At 38.4% G+C, this 23,391-nt stretch overlaps 5 protein-coding genes and 1 long non-coding RNA gene across 13 annotated transcripts; 4 read left to right on the plus strand and 2 right to left on the minus strand.

The window, feature by feature from the left end:
* Positions 1–5: 5 nt before the first annotated feature.
* On the minus strand, positions 6–6,685 carry LOC135165178 (amino acid transporter heavy chain SLC3A1-like). 3 transcript variants are annotated; one of them, XM_064126212.1, is made up of 8 exons: positions 6,451–6,685; positions 5,336–5,418; positions 4,628–4,841; positions 4,211–4,353; positions 2,319–2,512; positions 1,053–2,088; positions 712–980; positions 6–630 (listed from the first exon to the last, which is right to left on the minus strand). In XM_064126212.1, the coding sequence occupies exons 2-8, from the start codon at positions 5,408–5,410 to the stop codon at positions 405–407; spliced, it is 2,157 nt and encodes a 718-aa protein (XP_063982282.1). In that variant the 5' UTR covers positions 5,411–5,418; positions 6,451–6,685; the 3' UTR covers positions 6–404. The 3 variants fall into 3 exon arrangements, with proteins under 3 accessions (XP_063982282.1, XP_063982283.1, XP_063982281.1); XM_064126213.1 differs by having other exon boundaries at positions 4,211–4,350; positions 6,099–6,685; XM_064126211.1 differs by having other exon boundaries at positions 6,099–6,685.
* A 1,146-nt stretch (positions 6,686–7,831) lies between these two features.
* Positions 7,832–9,935, plus strand: LOC135165417 (uncharacterized). The gene is made up of 5 exons (XM_064126685.1): positions 7,832–8,057; positions 8,202–8,737; positions 8,865–9,092; positions 9,168–9,538; positions 9,621–9,935. Exons 1-5 carry the CDS (start codon positions 7,992–7,994, stop codon positions 9,677–9,679), a joined length of 1,260 nt encoding a protein of 419 aa, XP_063982755.1. The 5' UTR covers positions 7,832–7,991; the 3' UTR covers positions 9,680–9,935.
* Positions 9,936–11,150: 1,215 nt separating this feature from the next.
* LOC135165418 (mitochondrial basic amino acids transporter-like) lies at positions 11,151–13,793 on the plus strand. Its single transcript, XM_064126686.1, has 3 exons — positions 11,151–11,293; positions 12,511–12,638; positions 12,842–13,793. The coding sequence occupies exons 1-3, from the start codon at positions 11,260–11,262 to the stop codon at positions 13,721–13,723; spliced, it is 1,044 nt and encodes a 347-aa protein (XP_063982756.1). The 5' UTR covers positions 11,151–11,259; the 3' UTR covers positions 13,724–13,793.
* LOC135165422 (uncharacterized) lies at positions 12,504–16,995 on the minus strand. 5 transcript variants are annotated; one of them, XR_010299513.1, is made up of 5 exons: positions 16,876–16,995; positions 16,577–16,792; positions 15,211–16,453; positions 12,752–15,063; positions 12,504–12,677 (listed from the first exon to the last, which is right to left on the minus strand). It is a non-coding gene; the product is annotated as an uncharacterized LOC135165422 (long non-coding RNA). The 5 variants fall into 5 exon arrangements; XR_010299516.1 differs by lacking the exon at positions 16,876–16,995 and having other exon boundaries at positions 15,211–15,768; positions 15,843–16,453; positions 16,577–16,864; XR_010299515.1 differs by lacking the exon at positions 16,876–16,995 and having other exon boundaries at positions 12,748–15,063; positions 16,577–16,865.
* On the plus strand, positions 14,813–17,473 carry LOC135165413 (kelch-like protein 10). The gene is made up of 6 exons (XM_064126678.1): positions 14,813–15,033; positions 15,246–16,014; positions 16,099–16,462; positions 16,640–16,798; positions 16,923–17,127; positions 17,203–17,473. Exons 1-6 carry the CDS (start codon positions 14,813–14,815, stop codon positions 17,471–17,473), a joined length of 1,989 nt encoding a protein of 662 aa, XP_063982748.1.
* Positions 17,474–18,006: 533 nt separating this feature from the next.
* Positions 18,007–23,369, plus strand: LOC135165412 (vacuolar protein sorting-associated protein 54). 2 transcript variants are annotated; one of them, XM_064126676.1, is made up of 5 exons: positions 18,007–18,254; positions 19,108–19,586; positions 19,769–21,583; positions 21,716–21,932; positions 22,145–23,369. In XM_064126676.1, exons 1-5 carry the CDS (start codon positions 18,160–18,162, stop codon positions 22,404–22,406), a joined length of 2,868 nt encoding a protein of 955 aa, XP_063982746.1. In that variant the 5' UTR covers positions 18,007–18,159; the 3' UTR covers positions 22,407–23,369. The 2 variants fall into 2 exon arrangements, with proteins under 2 accessions (XP_063982746.1, XP_063982747.1); XM_064126677.1 differs by having other exon boundaries at positions 18,023–18,142.
* Positions 23,370–23,391: the final 22 nt, after the last annotated feature.

Raw genomic sequence — 23,391 nt, forward strand, 5'->3', positions numbered from 1 at the left:
AAATGTTTGTTATCAACAAGTTCAATTTATTTCGTAATAATAAACTATTAAAAATTAATGGTTCATCAGAAATACAGATATTTTATCGAACAATCAAGTCTGATAAGTATCGAGATATTCGTTGGTTCATTGATCGTTTTTCCGTTTAAAATGTTCATCAGTAAAAAAATATAATGCAAAGATTAAAAATGTAAATCAATGTCACCTTGATTGAGCTCCAACACAGCATCATAATGATGAAAATGTTGGCTCTGCTTTATCACTGCATCGTACAGTATTGATCATCAGATTATTACGGAAAAATTGAGCAAATCATTGATCTGTGCCATCGTAACAAATTGTGTTGACCGGTCAACAAAATTATGAGTCCAATATAAATCAACTTTTTAGATATAAATAACGGGTCATTTTTCAAGTTTTATTAAAAATGCTTCGCCAGGTGCAATGACGAATTCGCGAAAGTAAATACTTTGATTTAATTTATTAGAGGGACCACTGACCACTCTTCCATCGTAATAAAGTGATGATAAATCCTTCACTTGAATCACATTTCCCAAATTCACGACAAGAACATAAGTATTCTGACGAGGATACCATCTCTCGATCACGATGAGTTCATCATTAGCGTATCTGTAAATCACCAAATGCGGTAATTCGTATCTCAGCAAATTATCGAATTTTATTAATAGAACTATTAAGAGGGTAAATCACCTGACGTTGCAATTGACGCTGGTGTGATCATGCTTGAGTGCTGTATCGACGAAAATAGGTGTAGTCGTCTGTCGCAAGTGGGACATTACCACTACTGCCTCGGTCATGCTGCTGGGGGTGTCTGGAGGGGTAACTGGGAGCCAGGGCATAACGTTAGACGATGAGAATCTCTCGATGGAGTCCTTCACAGCTTCCCAGGCCATCGGGGGGATATTGTGGCGATGTTGGAGGTCACTGTGATCTTCACAACTGCAATCCTTCATGCCAATCTGAAATATAGTATCATTACAGTTAAGTATAGCAGTACTGCGTGCCAAGGTTGCATTGTTCTTCATCATTACCTCATCACCGTAAAAAATACTAGGCGTTCCCGGCAGCATCATCCCCATCATAGTAACAGCAGCACTGGCATTTTTCACTGGTAAACTAGAGATAACTCTATCAGTCTCGACACTTCCAATTGACCAGTGTATCCAAGGATGATCGATACCAGGCTCTCTCAACAAATCACTCTTTGTAATTAGCTCAACCTGTCGCTTTATATCCTTCGTTCCATTAGACACCTTCAACGTCACGTCCAGTAGATTCATCGAGTCGATGATCGTTTTCCTAACGATTTCCGACTTCGCCATTTGAAGAGTCTTCCAATTGCATATTAAGATCTTCTGATATCCCAAGATGTCTCTCCAGTCCTCCAGGAGATGGACAAAGTGAACATCGTTGACGTAGTGCTCCAGTCCCTTTAAGTAAAATCCATCTACTCCTTTTCGTAACCAGTACTTCAGAGCTTTTGTCACTTCGTGCTCAGCTTGATTTGGATCCACAGAATTGGAAGCTACGTATCTCTCGGATTTTGGCTCATCATTGGTGATGTTATGGGGTAGCAATGGGATTGTTGTCGTTTCGTTTTTCATAACTACAGAATATCCTTCTGTTTTTGGGGTTGTTGTCGTAGATTCGCTTGCAATATTCCTTCTGCGTCTTCCCTCTGTCTTCTCCATTGCTGGAGCCTTCGCCTCCGTCCTCTTCATCAATCCCCCCCTCAATTCTGCCACAAAAGGGTGAAGAGGAAAATCGAGAATCACACTCATTCCGTTTTTATGCAGAGCTTTGACTAGCTCCTCGAAATCCTCTATCGATCCCAAGTTGTGGTCGATTTTTGTGAGGCTCGTTATACTCTGGTAGTGCTCTGGATACCCGGACGAGGAGAATATTGAGTTCAAGCGGATTGCTTTGACGCCCAAGTGCTTCAGATAATCCATGCGTGTTATGATGCCGCGTATGTCACCAACACCGTTTCGAGTGGTGTCTTGAAAGGACCCGGGAAAAATTTCGTAGAAAAGCTTACCTTGCCACCATTCTGTAGGTGGTGCACATCTGGAAAGACGATATATCGTATCAGACAGAGAAAAATAAATATTGGATGTCTGATATAGGAGAAATATTACGTTCAGATTTTTTTATGGAACTATATTATCACAAGACTATTATCGAAAAAATATTTCTCGACGTCTTAGGGGTTCTCTATTTGTAAATAAATTTATTACGTCGCCTTTGATAACTTGCTATTGGATTTGTTGAATGAAAATATCAATTTCCAAACTTACTTTTTGGGCATCAATACAATTCGTCTGATGACAAGTCCTGTGCTCAATATCATCAGGCAAACCATCAACCAAAAGCATGTTTGACGTATTCTTGGCCAATTCCACCTCGTGAAACTGTAATCCTTTGGTGGCTTTGGCACCACCAGTTGAATTCCAACCAGTGGTGGTTTACCACTTGTCTCCTGATTGTAAAACTGCAAATGAATGATTTAGCAGATTTATGATGTTGCTGGTATGTAGGCAGCACTATACAAGAAATAATGTGAATTCAACTATAAATATAATACGTGTAGGGTCTCTTGGCATTGACCGCTGTCTAGATCCGCGTAAATTACGGCGTAATGGAGTTGGCAATGATTTGTTGTGAGCGAAGCTCGATCGTATTGAATTTACGTTTCATTTTTTATGGTCGTCAATTTCATTGAGCTTTGTGTCCACCTTTGACAATGGAATATATACATATTTTTGCTAAAGTTCTGAAGGTGCCAAAATATTTACGGTGGAGATCGAGATGAGACAAAAAGCCTTGTTGTTTGGGTTTGTTTTATTTGTTCGCGGAGATGAAAAAAATTTACGAGATAATAAATAACGATTCTAGAATTTTTCTGACATCTTTGGACGCATCGTAAACTGTTTGGATATAATACCTATTACAGGCAATATGAGACTTCTTGTAATAATGATTCATTATAAATTTCTAGGAGTTGAAGATTGGTGTGAGTTTGAAGGAATGTTCGTACAGAAGCTTTCGTTGTCTTTCACGACAAGAAACTAATTCGACAATACAATGGATTATATTGTCTGGCAAATTTTCAAATAATGTTCTTTGCTACATCATCATTACAGAACACTGAAATATTAACTTCATCAAATATTACATCGCACTTAGGAAAAAGAAGTTTACAAATAGCCATATGCAAATTTAATATCTCAAGCTGTAAAAGCGTATGATATTCGTAATATTTAATAGACCCCATTTTAGGTTGTAAACTATTGTTTATTGGTGAATGCTGAATAGCCGACTGAACAACTATTTCTGGTTGTATTACAAAAACAAAAGGAATGTCTTAATATATTTCTGTCTTATATTTAGTTGCAGAAATAAAATCCTTTTTGGAAGTAGTAAAGAGCGATTCAAAAATGTTTAACCCAGTGGTATTCATTACAAACAATATGCGACGTCTTGCAAAAATGATTCATCACAAATATCTTGAACTTAGTAAATGTTATGAATTTCAAGTTATTCTCCCAGAAATATTTCTGCTTTTCAACAAGCGGAAAATAATTCGACAATGTAAAAGATGATTCTGGCTGGCAAATTTTCAAATAATACAACTCTGTATGATTATCACTGGACATTGAAATTTCAATTTCATCACGATCCATTATACAAAATATTGAGCAATCATTCAGGTTCATTGGGATAATTTTTTATGGAAGGCGAAATGAATTTGACAGTGTCGACACAAATGGCCCTCGCGATTCGTAAATTTTCTCAGCTAACAGATGAGAATTCAGTGTTTATCATGTAGAACATCCTTTTAAATTTTTTTTTCCTTCAACGTTTGAAAAATTTTAATGCACCACAGCTCAATCGCAAAAATCTGTGCCTTTTATTATACAATAAATTTCAGAACTTGTCATATTTTCCTGAGACGTGAATTTTATGTCAAATTTTTCTAACCATTTACTACAATGTCATTTGAATAATTCTAAAAATACGATGATACGATGATTGATTGAGACAATCGAGCGCATCGCGTTCAGCCCATCCCCATTAATGCGATGTCAGCTCAATGTCTCTTTGTTTTGTAAATAAATTTTTAGAAGAGAAAAGAGACAATCAGAGAGAAAATAATTGACGTTTCCAGTTATTACTATTTTTTACTCACGATTGCTTGTGCATCTGGAGCTAAATGTTGATACGCAGTGTTCAACTGCGTCAACAATTGCGTGCAAACTGGTTCCTTGGTGACACTACTGCTCTCCTCGCTACTGCTGGACTCCACCATGGGGTCACGTGAACTAGGCTCTTCTTGAAAACAAGGAGAATCCATTACAGCGAGAAATGCTTATTGTCTTTGTTAGAATATCGAACACGCTATGCTCTAGCTATTGGCCTGATCAATGATCTTGCCTCACTGCGTCGCGCCTCAATGATTCGGCGACATAAGGTCAATCGAATGATTGAAGTGAGTAAGAATATCTCGAATCGGTCCCATGAAATTGGCTTCATCAATTCGAATTCCTACGGTCATTGATTTCAAGCTCTGAGGACCGATTCTTGATTCTCAAAAAGGCGAAGTTACCTTCGATCATGTGCTTTTTGTTGCTGCTGTTGACAATGTCGATGAATGCCTTGAGACCTTCTTCAGAGTTTAAATTATCCAAAGTGGGCGTTGGTGTCATTTCTAAGGGAGTGTCCTCGAGGGGATTGAACATTGTTGGAGTTTCGAGAGGATCTGGGGTGGTACCGAGTGGAGGGCTTGGCGTTAGAAGTGGACAATCTGATGCCTCTTCATCCTAATTATTTGAAAAAGAAAATTGACAGTAATTAAAATTTTTCTAATCGAAGTGCACATGACATGCGTAAAATACATTCTTGTGCATACACTTCGCTTGAGGCGTATAAACTCCTAATTCACTTTATAAAAAATTTCTTGATGGAATAAGTTTTAAATAAATATTGAAATTGGTCGATGTTTCTCATGGAATGTGCCTGCATGAACATGATCTTATAAAAACTATATTTTTCAGTTAAATCCATTCAAAATGACGTATGCAAACTCTTGCGACTGAAAATTTATCCAAAAGAATGTCGAGTATTTTTTCAGAATTTTTCTTTATGCTTTTTCATTCCTTTAATATGATTTCTTCTCGTCATACTTGAAATCCAATTAATGCGCCAGTTAAAATACCTCGTCCAATTGAGCTCAATAGATTCATTAAAACGCTTGCCACGAGCTTATCAAGCTAATCACGCCCCTACCATCATAAAAAATTATAACAATCACTACCTGTGGATCTTGTTTGATGAACAATCGTTGGGTGAGGGGTGACGTTGTTAATGTCTCTGACTTTGTCAAATCCATTATTTATTCTGAAATTAAAAATAACGTGGAGTGAGTGGGTCAGTATTAATCGGTAAAAATGTACTCAGTTACACCCGATATGTCCTCGAGTAATTCAATACAGTAGTCAGACCTTTATTGTGTAGTTGATTTTGTTTTATTTTATCTTCACAGTGTGGATGCCTTAGGAAGAAAAGATAAACTAGATACTTATTCCATCGCAATGAAAAAATATAGATTACACACTTGTTCTGTGGTCTGAGGAGACACGAGAATAGAGATCATAATTCAGTCAAGGGCATCTCAATGCAGAGAAAAATGTTGATGCAACATTTTTTTTTATTTTTATTTTCCCACAAAAAAATAAATAACTGAAACAAGGAAGAACAAACAAAATGTGAAGAATTTTTTTTTCATTCATGATAATCGTGTTACTTTATGTTCACTAACATTAATTAACTCGAACCTTAATCAATAAAGTCTTTGAGGACGAGTCTATTTAATTAAAATGATGAAGTGAATGATTGAATGGCTCGATGGATGAAGTATGTTCATTAGTTTGATTAATGAGGATTAATGAAATTTCTCTGTAATTGTTACATCACATTGTACATGTGTTGTCCTCTGAAATTTGACTCGTCTACAGCTAAAAATTATCACCCTCGTGATGATTCACGCGCCATGGAATCGTCAATAGACTTTCACTCACCTGGACATTTAATACCTGACCGATAATCCTTAAAAAATTGACTGATGACACAGGTGAGTTATTGATAGGTCAAATCACTTCACAAATCACTTCACACTTCAATTCATTATATAAATTAAATTAACTTAACTTGTATATTAACTGGAATTTATTAATTGTACTTTAGATTCATTGATTTTCGAGTAATTCAGTGGTGATTGTTCTTAATTGGACGATTCATTATTCGAGAATGGAAATGATATTTTGTAACTGCAGGCTTTGGGATTTCTACTAAAAATCCAAATTGGTAGCAAGACCGCGTGCCTCGGCGTATATATTTAGTAGTCAGTTTTACCCAACACCTGATACTTACGAAGCCTCGATTCTGCGCAAGAGTCGATATATCTTGGAACAATATTTATTTGATCGATTGACAATTACATGTTTGATGTGCCAACTGTACAGTCCGTTATTTCAATTTTAGCCAACTATTTTAGCCGGAAAGAATATTTTTTTATTTCTGGGTATCTTGAATTTTGTTGGATTTTCGAATGACTTCTTTGTGAGAATTTCGAAGGGAGTGGAATCGCCTCTTCGCGCCGGTTCTATTTAATTCGATCAATACTACTGATGTCGCGGGTGGTGAGGGCAATGGCAATGTGGATGCCGACCTTATCATCACGCGATTCTGCGCAAAAGATATACTTTTGTTGAGAAACTAAGTTAAGATATTATTGACATTCACTCATTAAGAAAAGCTTCATTCATTCAAAATCCTCAAATGTTGCCTGATTTGTGTTTAATGAGAATTGAGAAACAATATTTATAGTTAAAAACTCAGATGATCAATGTGGGAGGAGAAGGATTTATTTTGTTGGAGTTAATATGTCAAGATGGTGTTGACATAATTTAATATAAAAATCGAAAATTTAATTTCCAAATTTTGTCAAAACGCCTGTCAAACGCCTATATAACAGACGCGTCCAGGAAATTAATGTAAAGACCCTAACAAATTCGCTATAGAACTCTCTGAACCTCTGTAAGACAATCGCTCGTATCGGCAAAATCGCTAGATTTTTCTGTTTTATTTCTTAATGATAGGAAAAAATACTGAAAGTAGAAGGACTAGGTGTAGAAGCAATCACTTAACTGAAGCTCTGTAATAGGATAATATTCAATAAAACAACCAGAATTTATGAAATTGAAAAAATTTCAATTTAATAAACATAAATATGATAATACATGGATTTTCATTGTAATTCAATTGAAAGTTCTTTTCGATTCCCACCAAGAAGCAGAGATCACTGTTTCATCCTGCGAATCCCCCGTAAAGTACCTCTCCCTAGTGATACAAGTCTCAACCATCCAGTTCCACCCCCACAATCTCCAGAGATAGGAGAGAATTAATTTTTTTATTTTCTCCGGCCCACCCCCGCCAGTCGATCATAAAATTCCAAAACATTTTACGTGTCTCTATATTCTGAGAAAAGTCCTTGATGCTCTCCCTCCCCCTATAGAAATGTACAAAAACCAATTTTCAGAAAACTTCGATCCAACCATCAATTTTTTCTGTTTTTCAATCTCCACTTGATTTTTTTTTAAAGCAACATGAAGGGAAGAAAGGAATATACAATAGTAGTAAGTGGGCACGATTGGCGAATTTATTCCAGGAATCGCCCCCCTTCCCCCCCTTTTTCTTTTCTTCCCCCCGTCTTCTCTTCATGAGCGTTTCGTCCCCACCACTCCACAACTTTTTTGTTTTCAGTCACGTGCGGACATAACCTCATATTCGGCAACGTGTCCTGTGTTGATAGTAATAATTATACACTCCAGAGTTCAGCCTGAACCTTCAACCTCCAATTCCTAATTAGTATATTTTAGTAATTAAAATAGGGTGAGAATATTTTGTCAAAGATGAGAGAAATTCCTTTAGCGAGATGTGAGAGGGAATTCATTAATAGTTCAGTGGAGCAGGAAATAGTGAGTAATAATTGAATTCAATATAAGATGAATCGTCCCACAATTTCCATTGACCAAATGACTTGTAACTTGTTTATTAACCTTAATTCTTTAAGTCCTTAGGACAAAATATATTTTGCCTATTGTCTATTAATTTTATTCCAGAGACTCGATGGTAGACGAATATTCGAAGGTAGAAAGGTGAAATTGCACTTTGGAGGGACCTGGGGCAGGTGTCTCACAGCCCTAGGCCATACCCAAGTACTAGCAAATGTATCATGCGACGTTCAGCCTCCAAAAGTGTCCAGACCCAACGAGGGAATGGTGCACATAAACGTCGAATTAACACCTCTGGCAGCTCCTTATTTCGAAGCTGGAAGACAGTCAGAGACGGCGGTTCTTCTCACCAGACAGTTGGAGAAATGCTTCAAGGATTCGAGGTGCCTTGACCTAGAGTCCCTCTGCATTGTGGCTGACAAGAAAGTGTGGAACCTCAGAGTGGATATCAATGTGATCAATCATGATGGCAATCTTGTGGATTGCGCTAGTATTGCTACCCTAGCTGCTCTGCTCCATTTCCACAGACCGGATGTCACTTCCACTGGAGATGAAGTCATTATCCACTCATTCGCTGAAAAGGATCCTCTGCCTGTGACTCTATTCCATCAACCAATCTGTGTCTCATTTACAACGTTTGAGAAGTGAGTTTTTTTTGTCGTTTATGAATTTTCCATATTCGATTTTCTACTTTAATTTTGGATTTTTAATTTACCAAATAAAATTAATATTTTCTATTATGAATTTTTTTTTTTCATCTTATACTCTCAGTGGAACGACTGTAATGGATCCTTCATATGTAGAGGAAAGACTGGGGGTGACTCAGCTGACCATGGGCTTAAACGCCTACAGAGAACTCTGTTGTCTGCATTTCGATCACACATCAATCAGCAGAGTATCCACTGATGTCCTGTCTCTCGCAATGAAAGATGCTGTCAATTATGCGACTAATTTGGTGAGACAAATTAAGGAAACGGTCAAGATAGACGTCGAATCCAGGTAAAAGTCATGAAACGACTCCACCCAAAAAAAATGCATTCAATTAAATGCTTGTCACATTTAAAATATTCCCAGGTACAAAAAAGAAGCAGCGAAGGCTTTTAGGTTCAAAGACGCTATTGCAGTCGACAAAATCACCTCAATGATGGCCGAGAGGATCCACATACGACTCTCCAAATGGCAATCGACAAACAATGCTAAAGAGGAACTCGAAGATTCTTTGGACATCGAGATGAAGGACGAGCAGGACATTAAGATTGCCGGAGTGGGTAAGGGGTCAGCAGAATTGATAACAATTAGTAATTTAGCTGTTGGAGAAGGAGGGAAGAGCACATGGGACTCCTCAGACCCTGAAGCCATGGAGGATGACGATGATGATGATGATTCTGGAGAAATTGAGCTCATAAAAGTCCAGAAACCGGAGAAGAAGGTTTTGGATAACATAGGTAATCAATGGTTTTACAATTTTTCGTAAAAAGATTTATTCAATTATTCTCAAATAAATTTTCTTATTTTTCATTCATCTAGAACTGAGTGACAGTGAAGAGGAGACCACGTGCACAGTCTCAACGAGTGATTTACGCTGATGAAAAAATATCAAAAGACGAGTAAAGAAAGAGTGTCCAATAAATAATTTATTCTATAAAATAATTAATATAAATAAATAATATAATATAATATAAATATTATAATAAAATATAATATAAATATAAATAATTAATTCTTATAAAATATACTGCCGTCTATCAACAATTTAAAAAATTCTTTCAAATAAATTCACAATTTTTTTTTTGTATAATCATTCATACATGATTCAGTTGTCACCTCCCCGAGGAAGAAGACGAAAAAATTAACGTTAAAATTATAATAAAAATCTTAATAATTATGTTATTGATGGGGATGAATTTAATTGTAACACTGAGAGTATTGGTTACGTTGCGTTATTATTGAGGCCATTTTTCTGGTCGAGTTTTTTGGCATTTGTTTTGACAATGTAGAAGAAAATACTCAGGGCCTCTTTCTCAGCAACGGGAATTGTTTTAAAGTGTTTCATTAGTGTCTGGAAAATTGAAAAAAATAATCAAAAGATTACTAAAAGTGTTGGGAAGACTAGAATTTCCAAAATAGAGGTTCACATAAATTTTTTTCAAATGTTACAAGTAGTGAATTTTCAATAAAATTGATTTCAAAATTGCAAAGTTTTTTCATTTTTCGCATATTGCCTTTCATTTAATAAATTCGCGATTGCAATGCTTCTCAGTGATGGAGGATTATATCTCATTTGAAAATTCGGATCGATCGATTGATCTATTTGTAAATTGGGAGCAAAATAACGTGAAATCCAATGGCATAAATCAATTAAGTCTAATCACTCTCTAATGCTCTACAAAAGTAATTGCAATTTCCAAGGCCAACATTAATAATCATTATCCAAAAATATAACACTCTCCCTGATCGTACGTCACCAAAATATTGACAATCAACAATGTTTTGCATGAATCTGCGATTGTATTCTCCATTAAAAAAAATAATCGAATAAATAAAAAAGAACACGAGAGAATAATGAAATTCATTCGGCCGCGATGATTTTGTTATCATCTGCCCTTTTGACCTGCTGTGCCTACGGAAAACTTGAGACATCAATTTTACCCTGTACGGGTGCGATTAGCGCCAGAGGCGTCGCCTTTTTCTCTTCTTCAACATTGAGCATTTTTTTTCTACTGGTCTTAACGATAAATTCAATGATCTTTGCTCCCCGGAATCATTGGAAAGCACCAACTCAAGCTTGAGGATCAGTACTCAACTAGAAACGCCATGGTTTAGTCCAGTTTGTGTTCCTACAAATAATAATTGGCACTTTAACAATTTTTTTTCAACAATCCATTCGGGCAACAATGATTTTGTACTACTTGAACACCAGTGACCATTTTTCATTAGTGAATTTCCTCTCGTAATCGTTCGAGTGTTCGACAGTTGATCGGCTCCAACTTGATCGGATTCATTAAACAAAGCAACAAATTTTTACATTAATTTTCTCAGTCACTTTCATGGATTCCGGACACTACTGTAAATCATGTTTAAACGTAACTGTCAAACTTAAAGAGTCATTTTTGAGGAGAAAATCACGTAGTTGCTTGACGTTTTTTGGAAGTGTAAATACACCACAATGGCACTTGACTTCGCTGCCGGTTGTTTTGGAGGTAATGAGGAATAATTTGTTTTTGCAGAACCCACTGCTCAAATTATTGACTAAAAGTTTTATCAGTACTTCGTCCATAAGAAAAAATTATAGAAAAACTCAACAAAATAATAATGAAAAACAAAGCAAAATATAGAGCCAAAAACTTGCATAAAAAATCGAATTCTATTAACTTTTTTGGTAGAAAGACGACTACAAGGAAGTTGACTCCAGTAGAATGTTAACTCCAGTAGAGTTATCTACTAAATCGACCTTTTTCTCTTCATTTTTGTAATGCGTAGAATAACGTCGCTAGATAATATTAGTCAAATAACTAATCATTGATTTGACCAGAAGTGGCGCCAAGTAAATCGTAAATATATTGAGGGTTCAAATCAACAAAGTCGAGCCTTTCCTTATCCTTATCACCAGGCAAACATCCTTTCCAGCCAATAGCAGCGATAAAATTCAAATTTACCGAATATTAAAAAAAAAATGGTCCACTTTACTACCAGTCAATTGCCTTCCTGGGCACTAGAATAATGAAGGCCACATAGAAAGGTCAGATCTTCTTGAACAACAACAGGAAAAGTAACGGTGAATTAAGTCAACATAATCAGGACCAAACTCGAGAAATTTCCGAAGGAAGTTCAATATCAATTCAAAGGAATTTTCTCGCCCGAAGATACATTAGACTGATTTATCAAGTTTCTTCGTTATCTGTTACGTTTTTCATAATTTTTCAGGAAACAGCGAATGTCTGTTTTCAATATCACGAGGAAAAACCATTGTGCTGTGCTATCAATAAATCATTGGCGATGTCATAATTTCCCCGCATTAGCCAATCCAAAGATAATCGTAGTTACCTAATGGCAAAGGGTTTTATCAAAAGTTCACGCGGGCGGGCATTTGTCCATGTCGAGTTAAAGGTCTAGAGATAAAAACTCTCTAAACATATAAAATGCGATCTAAAGCCACTACTTACGAACGATTGAAGTTTTCCTCTAATCAAATTGATTAGTAATAGTGCGCTTCAATCATAAAAATCCTCCTGAGGCCCATAACTGCTAATACACATATTTTTTTCGAAAATTTTGTTTGAAAATTTCGCAGTTAACAAATTATGGGGCCCTGGGGGTCTGTCGTTGTCATTTTCGACGTCTGTGAACATCCAACAATCCACAACAATTAATCAAACAAGTCGAATTCTCTATTAATATTGAAAAAATACATTTTCAGGGTGCGCCGGTCTTGTGGTGGGATATCCTTTGGATACAATAAAAGTTCATATTCAAACGCAAGACAGCAAAAACCCTCGATTCAGAGGGACATGGCACTGTTTCCGGTCAATTCTGGCAAAGGAATCGGTGAGAAACCTTTTTTATCCTCAGTGTCTTCATCAATACCTGGAAAATTAATTTTCTATAACAATCCAACACCAAAATATACCAAATTCTCGTATTATTCCACTATTACCTACATGGATCCTATTGAATTTTCCTAGAATTATCTACTGAATGATATGGGCTTCTCCCACCATTCAGGTAAATAAATGAATAAAAAATTCCAGATCACAGGTCTATACCGCGGAATGTCCTCCCCAATGGCAGGTGTGACCTTCATAAACGCCCTAATCTTTGGTGCCTACGGTGAAGCTCAGCGTCAGTCCTCAAATCCGGACGACCTCTCCACCCACTTCCTGGCAGGTGCTGCAGCAGGTCTAGCACAGTCTCCCGTAGCAGCTCCCCTAGAACTCGCAAAAATTCGAATGCAGTTGCGATCGACAGGACCCAGCCAGTACTCAGGACCGATTCAGTGTCTCAAGGACATCTACAGGGCAGCAGGACTCGCGGGTATCTTTCGAGGTCTTGGGATTACAGCACTCCGAGAAGCCCCGGGTTACGGAATTTATTTTTTGACGTACGAGGCACTCACAAGGACTGAATCAACAGTACCAACGTCCACCGGGACAATGCTCATCGCTGGTGGTCTTGCTGGGACAGCCTCGTGGATCTTCACTTATCCAATTGATGTTATAAAGTCTAGACTCCAGGCGGACGTTCATGGAAAATTCCTGGGGAGTATCGATTGCCTGAAGAAGTCTGTCAGAGACGAGGGCATCTCCTGCCTCTTCAAGGGCCTCAACTCTACCATCCTTCGGGCCTTTCCAACAAATGCAGCAACTTTTGCTGTTGTCCATTGGACCTTCAGACTGTGCGGTCAGGAGGACGGACACAAGAAGGAGGAGAGTGTGGGCCTGGGGATCAGCGTCGTCCAGGAGACACAGGAGAGTGTCAGCAATAAATGGAACACTTTTGTTAATATGTGGACTGGTGATGCCTATGCTAATTCGTTCTTCCTGGCGATTGCCAGAGGTAATTCTGCTGCTGTTGCTGAGGAAGGCGGCGGCGGGGGAAAGGGTGGCATTGTCGAGTCGGATAGTGCTTCTTAGTGAGGCCTCTTTACGGTGATCTATTTATGTGCGAATGTCTTTTTGTAATAAAAATTGTGCTGAGATTAAACCGGATCATGAGTTTATTTCTGTTCGCCCCGGGAAGTGTAGGGGGCTCGTTCCCCGGGGGTACTTTGAGGCAGTTACCGAGGGATCGGGTGAAATATTCTGAAATAAGTAGGAAATGTGTGTTGTGTACCTTCCTGATCTCCTCGTTTCCCATATGCAGAAATCCTGCAAATCCTCAAACATATTCTCCATTAAAACCAAATAAGTCCGCATTCTCCTTAATTTCCAATATTTAGATGGACCCCCGATATTGGGCGCTCTCAGAACTCTCACGCCTCAATCTCCTCATTTCCACCATTTTTCTGTTCCCTAGAGGAACTCTCACATAGCCCCTGTTCCAAATCACTCTCCTACCTTTGAACACCTCTAAAATTTTTTAGAATCTCATTTCTAAAATAAACGATTTTGTAAACAGTATCTCGCTTCTTCAGGTCCCTTAATTTTAAAACTAAAGTAATGTCTTCCCATTACAACATATGATAGAAAAAACGGTTACATTCATGAGAATTTTTTATCATCTTGGGATTTTTTATTGGAGTCGCTGATTTTTTGCTAGTTGCATCGATCAGATAAATATTGAGAAACCATTTGAGAGCTCAACTTTCCCTCACTAATTACGAAATCAGTTTGAGAAATTGAATTGAAAAATATAAACGTCATTTGTTTATGGATAGGACCTGCAAAATAATCCCCGCGATGATTGACAGTTAAATACCATAATGTTCTGTCACCACCCCCACCCCAATAAATTAGTACCTGAATATTTTCCCAGTTGACTGATTATTGTCTTTTGTTACTGCGCGTTACTACATCAACCGTTTCAACCCTATCTTCTCATTCTCTCGTTAACCAAAAGGTATCCGAAAAATTTCAAGTTTAACCCCACCTGTATGTTCAACGCCGAAGAAGTGTAAAATTACAGCAAAAGAGAGAAGAAATTGAAGAGGAGAAAATGAAAAATAAAAAATACAAGATATCGGGACTCTAGGGCTTCAAATTGGGCTTTTTCTTGCATAAAAGATGGAGATTAATTCCAGTGTAAAGAGCAAGGATGGAACTGGTGATAATGACGAGGGGATGGTCCTTGAATACGGTGGACGTTGCATGAGTACTCAAGCTATGCAATCTTTTTACGATTTAAGAGAGAATAATTTATTCTGTGACGCTGTCGTGCATCTCGAAGACGGCGGAGTCTTTTCAATTCATCGAGCTATACTATCAGCATGCAGCAATTACTTCAGGTTCTCATCATTCCCCAATCTTCGATTTTTCTAGAAATAAAAACAACATTCCATTAATTTTTGTTTCTAGTGAATTGCAAAGAATTTTTGTTTTTTTTCTTCTCCGCCCAATGTTTCATTTTGTTCTAATTATTTATAAATTATGATTTATCATTTAAATACTAACAGAAACGTTACCCATTGTTTCATTGTCCCTCTGACCGAAAATTCAGGACTCTGTTCACCACATCGTTCTACACCGATGAAAAAACGGAAGTTCATCTTCCGGGTGTCACCTCCGAGATAATGGAACTCATCCTAAAATACGCCTACCTGCGCTCCTTGGAAGTAACTCACGACAACGTCTGCGAACTTCTGATAACATCCAACTACCTCTGCATATCAGGCATAACCAAGCTCTGCTGTGCGTACGTGAAGAAGAACCTGACCCCCGAGAACTGCATATCCGTAATGATATTCGGTAAAGAGCACTTCTGCACTGAATTGGAACGTGATGCACACAGATTCATGATGGAAAACTTCGTTGATATTGCTCAGAGGAATGAAGACATCCTCAAGCTGTCGATTGACAAACTTTTGCCATTAGTGGGGGCTGATGAGCTAAACGTTAAGAGCGAGGATGTCGTGTGGGAATTGGTGGTGAAGTGGATTGATCACAATCCTGAGGAGAGAAGGCAGTACATTGCAGAGCTCTTGAAGACTATCAGGCTGGGCTTGTTGGACACCCAGTACTTTCTGGAAAGAGTGAAGGAGCATCATTACGTAGCTGGGGTCGAGTCATGTCGACCGATCATCATCGAGACCCTCACGTTTCTCTACGATCTGGAGATGATTACCCAGAAGGATGGACAGCTGGCCACTCCGGAGATTGCAAGACCGAGGGTTCCTCATGAGATCTTGTTCGCTATTGGAGGATGGAGGGCTAACAAAACCACTTCTGCTATAGAGACTTATGATACCAGGGCCGATCGCTGGATTCCAGTGGGTGTCATCATTGATAAAAATCTATTCATTTAATGGCACACATTGAACACACCGTAAATGAAATTACATTCCTTTTTCAAGTTAGCTGAGATGGATCCAATTGGAGGTCGTGCCTATCACGGATTAGCAGCAATTGGCTTCAATATTTACGTCATTGGTGGCTTCGACAATGCCAGTGGAACGAACATAGAAGCTAAAGTCTACTTCAGCAGTTGTCGGTGCTTCAATGCTGTTACGAAAACCTGGAGGGAAGTTGCCCCTATGAACTCTAGAAGATGTTACGTCAGTGTCGCTGTTCTGAATGACATGATTTATGCAATTGGCGGCTACAACGGACACCGTCGGCTCAATAGTGTGGAGAGATACAATTACAAGGAGAACCAGTGGTCACTCATTGCCTCCATGAATCGACAGAGATCTGACGGGAGTGCTACAACTTTAAACAGTTAAATTATTTTTTCGAGTCTCATTGAAATGCGTGAATGAGTTGGAAAATGTGATCACAAAAATTCACTAGAATTTTCCAGCTCATTCGATAGATTTTTCTGTTTTCTGGTACCTGCATTGATGACGTATTTGCAATTGTCCTGCAACTCAATTTTTTCCGGTTTTTTGGCGATAGATAAAATTTACATCGTGGGAGGGTTCAATGGACACGAGTGCCTGAGCACAGCTGAAGTTTACAATCCTGATACTGATCAGTGGACTATGATAGCGTCGATGAGGTCACGCAGGTGTGGAGCCTCTTGTATTTCATACCACGACCATGTTTATGCTATAGGTAAGAGGGACAATCCCCACGGAGGTGATCAAAGCCCAAGTTTTCTCTGGTGAAATGAAATTAGGGGTGAATCTTACCAACTCTCCATCCATTTTGATGAATGTATATAATTATATTAATTAAGGAGGCTTTGCTGGACATGCGAGAAAAAAGTGCGGAGAAAAATACAATCCCAGTACCAACAGGTGGCAATATATTCCTGAAATGTACAATCCCAGGAGTAATTTTGCAATTGCAGTGATTGATGATATGATTTTTGCTATCGGCGGGTACAACGGCCTGCATTCACTGTTTCTTGTTGAATGTTACGACGAGAGGACCAACGAATGGTGATATTTACATTTTTCATCTGTCATTTTTACAGTTTTCCCTACACTAACGACGAATTGCACGAATATCTGCAGGTACAAAGCCACTGACATGAATTTCTTCCGTTCGGGACTCGCCGCCTGTGTCATAATGGGCCTTCCGAACATCTACGATTTTATCCACAAACATCGTGATAGACTCATGGAAGAGAAACGACAGAAATTGATAGCTTTGGAGACTCAAAGATATCACCAACAAAATTTTCAATTTCGACAGGACCGTGAAAATTTTTTCTCAAATCCACCGATATTAACCGTCACTGGTGCCGATCCCTATGACGATGCCAATAATAATTCACTGTTGTGATATTTTTTTCAGGTTTTTTAGAGCACTGCTTTTTCTATTTTTGATAGATTTTTTTTTTGAGAGAAAATTATAAATTATTATATATTGTAAATTATTTAAGGAGTACGATACAAGAGTAATATCTTGTAACGTACATTTTTCTTTCCGAATCGCAGGTGATTTCTACTATAACAGGATCAGAATTTTATGAACCGTGAAAAAATTCTATATTTAGGTTTAAGCAAAATATACTGGCGAACGTAAAATTTTGGTTCTCATAGATTACAAAATAATATTCTAACGGAGCAAATTGTACAGAAAATTGAATTCCATTGATTTTTTGTGGCATTTTAAATTGAATATTACAAATTCTGGAAAAGACCTACGAAAATTTAAGGGAAAATGTCTAATAAATGCGCCAGAATAGAAAATTTGTTTTTTGGGTGAGACTCATAAAACCGAAGGGTTTTATGACCCGAATCGTGTCGTGAGCCAGATGCTGTAATTACCATCAGTCGGCCATGAGGTGCCAACGCACCCAGGTGACGTTTCCATTCACTTGTGCATGTATTGGTCATGTGCACACATCAGATAATCTGAACATACGTGTGCTTATCGCACCCTATTACTAAAATGTAAATTGAGTGAAAAATAATTCTTACACCAAATGAGTTGAAGAAGTATATTGTGGTGAGGATCCTTGAGATATGGCAAAAATAGTGAAAACACCGGAGACAATCGCCACTATTATATGTGAATATTGCTCACACCTAACCTTCAAGCGTATTCAGGATTTCGTTAGGTGGGCCATTGCATACATATGTCAAACAACTTCATAACAAGCTACATCATTGCGCTTCAAAAAAATATGGCAATGATTGAGTTTTCGATCTTGGGTTCTACAATCACTCTTGACGAGTTCTCATAACCTAAAATCCTTCACCGAACTTAGGGAAAGTAATTCATGAAATGAAAGTATTTGCTGTTCTTCTCTCGCATTCATAGACTCAGATTGAAAATTCAATCGAACCTTTTCTTTTTTCCATCATCACGCCGAATTTCATTCTTTTCATCTTTGGATTCGAGGCAATAAAAATAATTTGGGATGTTGTAATAAAGAAACAGAACAATGCTGAATAGTTGAATAATTCAATTGTTGAAATTTACATGCACTCTGGGGCCATCATCTGGAGAAGAATTAAAAGTCCAGTGAATTTTCCATAATCGAAGTACATTTGAAATAGCTCTGGTGTTTAAATAATTTATAGATTCATCCAAGATTGAAAATTTCACAAAACTAGATCCCATCAGCAATCCCAACTTTGTTCTCAATTTAATTATTTTTTAAATTTCTTCAAAGAGGAAATGAGGGTTCAAATGAGTGTTTTATCTTAAAGTCAATATTTCCATTCCAATTAACCTTTATAATTTGGTTTTTTTCATTAGATTTGAAAAGATCCCTAAATTCATGATTTTGCGGCACGTTCTAGTAGTTATTTATCATGAATAACTATTTGATAAAGTAGCTATTTCCTGTTAAATTTCCTCTGGGTCATACTGAATGGAAATTATATTTTTCTAGTTTCTCTCATACAATTTAGTTGGCTGATTTGAGAAGTGTCAAAAAATTGAAAAATCCGACCTGTTGATTTCAGGCACTTGCGAGAGCAACACTGTACCATCGAAGGTGGTTCCTACGTCTGTCGTTATGGGTACAACGACGTGTGTTCATCATTACCCCTGGAAGGTGTCTCCGACAAGGATTACATAATGCATGCAACAAAACATGCTGCCCTCCAACAGCAGCGTAAAGCCAATGGCCAGATTAACGATTCCCTGTCACAGTGGACTGTCTACTCAGCTGTGCAGAATCTACCAGCTGTACTCAATGATCCACGTAAAGGGAAGCAGAGTAATTTTCTGACGAAAACATGGGGCGATGCATTTATTGAAAAAGTTGATATTCCAAAAAGTCCGTATCTTCCCGATATCACGATCCATCATTTTGATAGCTACATGCAAAAGATTGTTAGAAGATATAGGAAACATTCGAGGAGCAGTGGAGGACGGCCTAATTCACCCAACAATGATACATCGAATTTTTCTACATTGAAAAAATCAGCAAAATCATTAGGTAATTTTTACGCTAGTTCTTAATGTCATTATGCCTTTTCAAGGGACAGAAATTTAATTCGATGATACTACTCGAGGAAGTTTTAAAAAAATCATTTCAAATTAACGCTAAAATAAAGGAAATGTTGGCAATGATTGGAGTTTATCGTTCGTCCTAATTAAAGTTTAAAAATTTATTTCCAGAGCGTTCCTCTCAATTCGACCTAGGAAGCATCCCAAAGATCTTCCTGACCCCCTCGTTAGACCTCTCCCATCCCTCGACATTCAGCACAGTCTTCCCATTCACTACATCAGGTCTCCTGAACCCGTCGACCAACATAGTGACTCACGTGAAAAATCTACAAGAGAAATTAAGTCACTACCTCGATATCGTCGAGGTGAGAATAGCCGAGCAAGTAGCCTCCAAATCCCAAGCGTTTTTCATAGCCATGACATCCCACGATGCCTTGATGGAACAGTTAACCCAGACAATCACAGTCCTGAAAGCTCTTCGAAGTAACATCCACCAGATTGACAAGACCCTTGTCCAAGATTCCCTCAGCATTTTGCGACTGGAGCGATCCCGTTGCAATCGACTGCTCGTTCACGAGAAGCTGAAGCTAATGGCGACAGTCCACCAGAGTCAGCCCATGATTCAGCTGCTCCTGTCAACCCCAGATTACGTGGCAGCCCTAGACCTTATCTCAACAACCCAAGAGATCCTTCACCAGGAGCTCAATGGCATTCAGAGCTTCAGGCACTTGAGCTCACAGCTGACAGAAATGGAGAGACTAGTCGATAAAATGCTCTCCACCGAATTCGAGAGATACTCAACAGCTGATTTGAATCGGCCTTTGACATCTGACACAACAGTCCTCGATGGGGATAAACTAGTCTCGATAATTTCAGGTCTCCTACGACAGAAGCACTTTCAGTTTGTTGACACTTACAAGGAGGAAGCCATAACGACAATCAGAGCTGTGACGAAGCAGAGGGTGATCGAGGCACTCGCTGCCAGTGATTGCTGCAGTGATCAGCAGGCAGCTGCCCTCGAGGTGGGGGGACTGTCCCTTCCTGAAAGGTTAGCACTCCTCCAGAGTACCATCCAATCACTGACATATTTGTTGTATCGAGTTAAAGCTGTCTATGAAGTCATGAAGGACACAGTGGATCTGTCAGTAGGCCCTGCTGAAGATAATCTCATTTTGGACAGACGATTGACAACGGAAGAATACTCGAGGGTTATTACCAAACTCTCGGATATGTTGACATCTGTCTGCGACTACTGTCACGAGCGGTTGGGGAACCTGTTGGCAGCTGGAGGAGATGCTGACAAGGGGCAGATTGATAGGGAGAGGACACCAGAGGGGAAAGGGGAGAGGGAGGGCTGGAGTGAGAAGGGTTCCTGGCTGAGTGATAAGGCCACTGCGTCCCAGGTCTGTCAGCTCGCTGGTATGGTTGAGAGATTCACTGAAACTTGTGAAGGAATATGTGGGAAGCAGTGCACGGCGTTGAGGTCTGCCTTCAAGGCACAAGCCAGCAAATTTGTTCAACGATTTCACAATGAGAGAAAGAACAAATTGGGACTTCTACTGGAGTCGGAACGATGGAAGCAGGCGGAAGTGCCGAAGGAATTCCAGAGACTTGTCACGTTTGTCTTCGAAAATCGACGATTTCCAATGGCCGAGGAAGTGTATACGGGAGAGGGTGAAGTTGGAAGCTGTATTTTTGTGGGGGAAGAGCAGTTTGCGGTTGTGGGGACGGTGTTGATGCTGATCCAGATGATTCACGAGTACTGTAGGACTGCTGAGGAGCTGAAGGCACTTTCCGGGGCTGTCGGCAGACAACTGGCAGAGCTTTTGAGACACTATAACTCGAGGTGCTGTCAGCTTGTTCTCGGGGCTGGGGCTATGCATGTCGCTGGGTTAAAGACTATTACCAGTACGATTCTCGTACTTGCAGCCAGGAGTCTGAAGCTTGTGTTGTGGCTCATGCCGTTTGTTAAAGCACATTTTCAAGGTGAGTTCAAGTGTTGTTGATGGGTCGATAGTAGAAGTACGTTGAGCTACTTCTGAATGGAATTATTCTTTATTGTGTTGTTTTAAGTCAAAATTTTTTCCTTATAATTAATGTTTATATTTTATTTTTTAGAATTAGCGAATCATAGTGCGAATCGAAGTGCCATGGGCTCATCAGGAGGCACCGGAGGAGTGGCGCTACTCGATTCTCTTGAAAGAGATGTGCGTTCTCACATTCGGGAGATTGAGGGAAAAATTCTCACGATTGTGGATAATCTCGTGGGGGGACAAATCTCTAGCTGGGATGCAAGACCTCCAGTACCTTCACAGTCATTTAGGAATATCTCGAGGCAAATTGACTATTCAGTACTCAATGAATTGGACTTATGTTAATTTCAAAAGACCTTCGTAGAATTTCAATTTGCAGAACAATTTCAGAAAATTTCATGTTTGAATTCAATGTTGAATGAAGTCACCTACTATTTCAAAATTATACATAATTATTATTCTAGCACATAATTATTGTTCCTTTTTTTAACTCTTCATACCTTTCAATTTCCAGACATTTGATAAAACTACACGAAGCGGTCTCAGGAATTCTGCCGCCGGTTGAAGTCCAAGTGCTGTATCGAACAGTGAATGTATCATTCAAAGAAAAACTCAGGGAACAATTGGTAAAAATGAACATTGTGAACAATGGGGGACCACAACATGGTGTAGTGACATCGGAGTTAACTTTTTACCTTCAAGCACTGAGGAATCTGAAGGTACTACCAGCGGACGAGCTGAATGACGAGTGGATGTCTGACATTTGGTCTAGATAACATGCAGAGCGTGTGGTTTACTGTCTCCTAGAGGCTATGAGGCATCACAGGAAGAGATGACTAATGCCATTTGTTCATCATCGACTGGTAATCGATGTAATATTGATTGATTCATTGTTTTTTTTCACGATCAGGACGATTGGGATTCTTTGGATTTTCAAACACCTGAAAACACTGCCACACTCCATTGGCCAAATTTATATTAATCCAAATATACAACTGCAATCACAAGTTATTACGTTTGCAATTGATTGATAAAGTTTGAATAGAACAAGAGTTCAGATACACTTGAGATCAAATAGAAAATAAATTGGTTCGAATATTCAATCTTTAATAATCATCATAATACGGCAATTACTTTGCATTTTCATTCAATGTATCATTGACTGCCAAGTGCTCGAGAAACTACAATAAGAGAAAAAATCGTGGTGAACAATTAAAACTTATTTGTGAAATATTTTTGAATTCCATATTTTTACCATTGAATTCCTTCAAATTATTTACCAAAAACGGTGCCATGAATTTGGAAATACCTAATGTCTGATCTCTTTACTCTATTCAATACAACAATGGGGGATAAAATTGAACGAGTGAATTTGGAAACCTCCAAGGAAGGAAGAATGTGAAATAAAAAGTGAACAAATTAATCCGCTTACGAAATAAGGAGTAGATAGTTATCAAAATGAATCAATTAATTTCGAGAAATTGCATTCCAGTGTTCTAGTCCGACATTTGTACATAATGTTTATGCAATGGGGGAGCAGCTAGAGTGTACTAAACACATGTTCTTTCTTATTTGAGCTTCGGGAGTTACTGAGGTGTGCAAAGTTATGCAATATAACTTTTTGGGCAACTGAGAGTGCGAAATTATGGAGTGAATATGAAATGTTGTTTATTTATTTCGAGAAGAACATGTAGATACTAATGAATATCGCAATTATACTGTAATCATATCTGAACAAATTGTGGTTTTATTTATTTAACC

Source organism: Diachasmimorpha longicaudata, chromosome 8 (genome assembly GCF_034640455.1).
Source record: "Diachasmimorpha longicaudata isolate KC_UGA_2023 chromosome 8, iyDiaLong2, whole genome shotgun sequence".
Classification (NCBI taxonomy): Eukaryota; Metazoa; Arthropoda; class Insecta; order Hymenoptera; family Braconidae; genus Diachasmimorpha; species Diachasmimorpha longicaudata.

Coding starts and splice junctions, on each gene's coding strand:
- LOC135165418 (XM_064126686.1), top strand. CDS start 11,260: ATGGCACTTGACTTCGCTGCCGGTTGTTTTGGAG. Junction 11,294..12,510: donor CGCTGCCGGTTGTTTTGGAG/GTAATGAGGAAT, acceptor ATACATTTTCAG/GGTGCGCCGGTCTTGTGGTG. Junction 12,639..12,841: donor CAATTCTGGCAAAGGAATCG/GTGAGAAACCTT, acceptor AAAAAATTCCAG/ATCACAGGTCTATACCGCGG.
- LOC135165413 (XM_064126678.1), top strand. CDS start 14,813: ATGGAGATTAATTCCAGTGTAAAGAGCAAGGATGGAACTGGTGATAAT. Junction 15,034..15,245: donor GCATGCAGCAATTACTTCAG/GTTCTCATCATT, acceptor CCGAAAATTCAG/GACTCTGTTCACCACATCGT. Junction 16,799..16,922: donor CGACCATGTTTATGCTATAG/GTAAGAGGGACA, acceptor ATATTAATTAAG/GAGGCTTTGCTGGACATGCG.
- LOC135165412 (XM_064126676.1), top strand. CDS start 18,160: ATGGCAAAAATAGTGAAAACACCGGAGACAATCGCCACTATTATATGT. Junction 18,255..19,107: donor CGTATTCAGGATTTCGTTAG/GTGGGCCATTGC, acceptor TGTTGATTTCAG/GCACTTGCGAGAGCAACACT. Junction 19,587..19,768: donor AAAATCAGCAAAATCATTAG/GTAATTTTTACG, acceptor ATTTATTTCCAG/AGCGTTCCTCTCAATTCGAC.
- LOC135165178 (XM_064126212.1), bottom strand. CDS start 5,410: ATGGATTTGACAAAGTCAGAGACATTAACAACGTCACCCCTCACCCAA. Junction 2,513..4,210: donor CTCCAGATGCACAAGCAATC/GTGAGTAAAAAA, acceptor ATTCATTTGCAG/TTTTACAATCAGGAGACAAG. Junction 2,089..2,318: donor ATTGTATTGATGCCCAAAAA/GTAAGTTTGGAA, acceptor TCGTCTTTCCAG/ATGTGCACCACCTACAGAAT.
- LOC135165417 (XM_064126685.1), top strand. CDS start 7,992: ATGAGAGAAATTCCTTTAGCGAGATGTGAGAGGGAATTCATTAATAGT. Junction 8,738..8,864: donor TCATTTACAACGTTTGAGAA/GTGAGTTTTTTT, acceptor TTATACTCTCAG/TGGAACGACTGTAATGGATC. Junction 9,093..9,167: donor AAGATAGACGTCGAATCCAG/GTAAAAGTCATG, acceptor AAATATTCCCAG/GTACAAAAAAGAAGCAGCGA.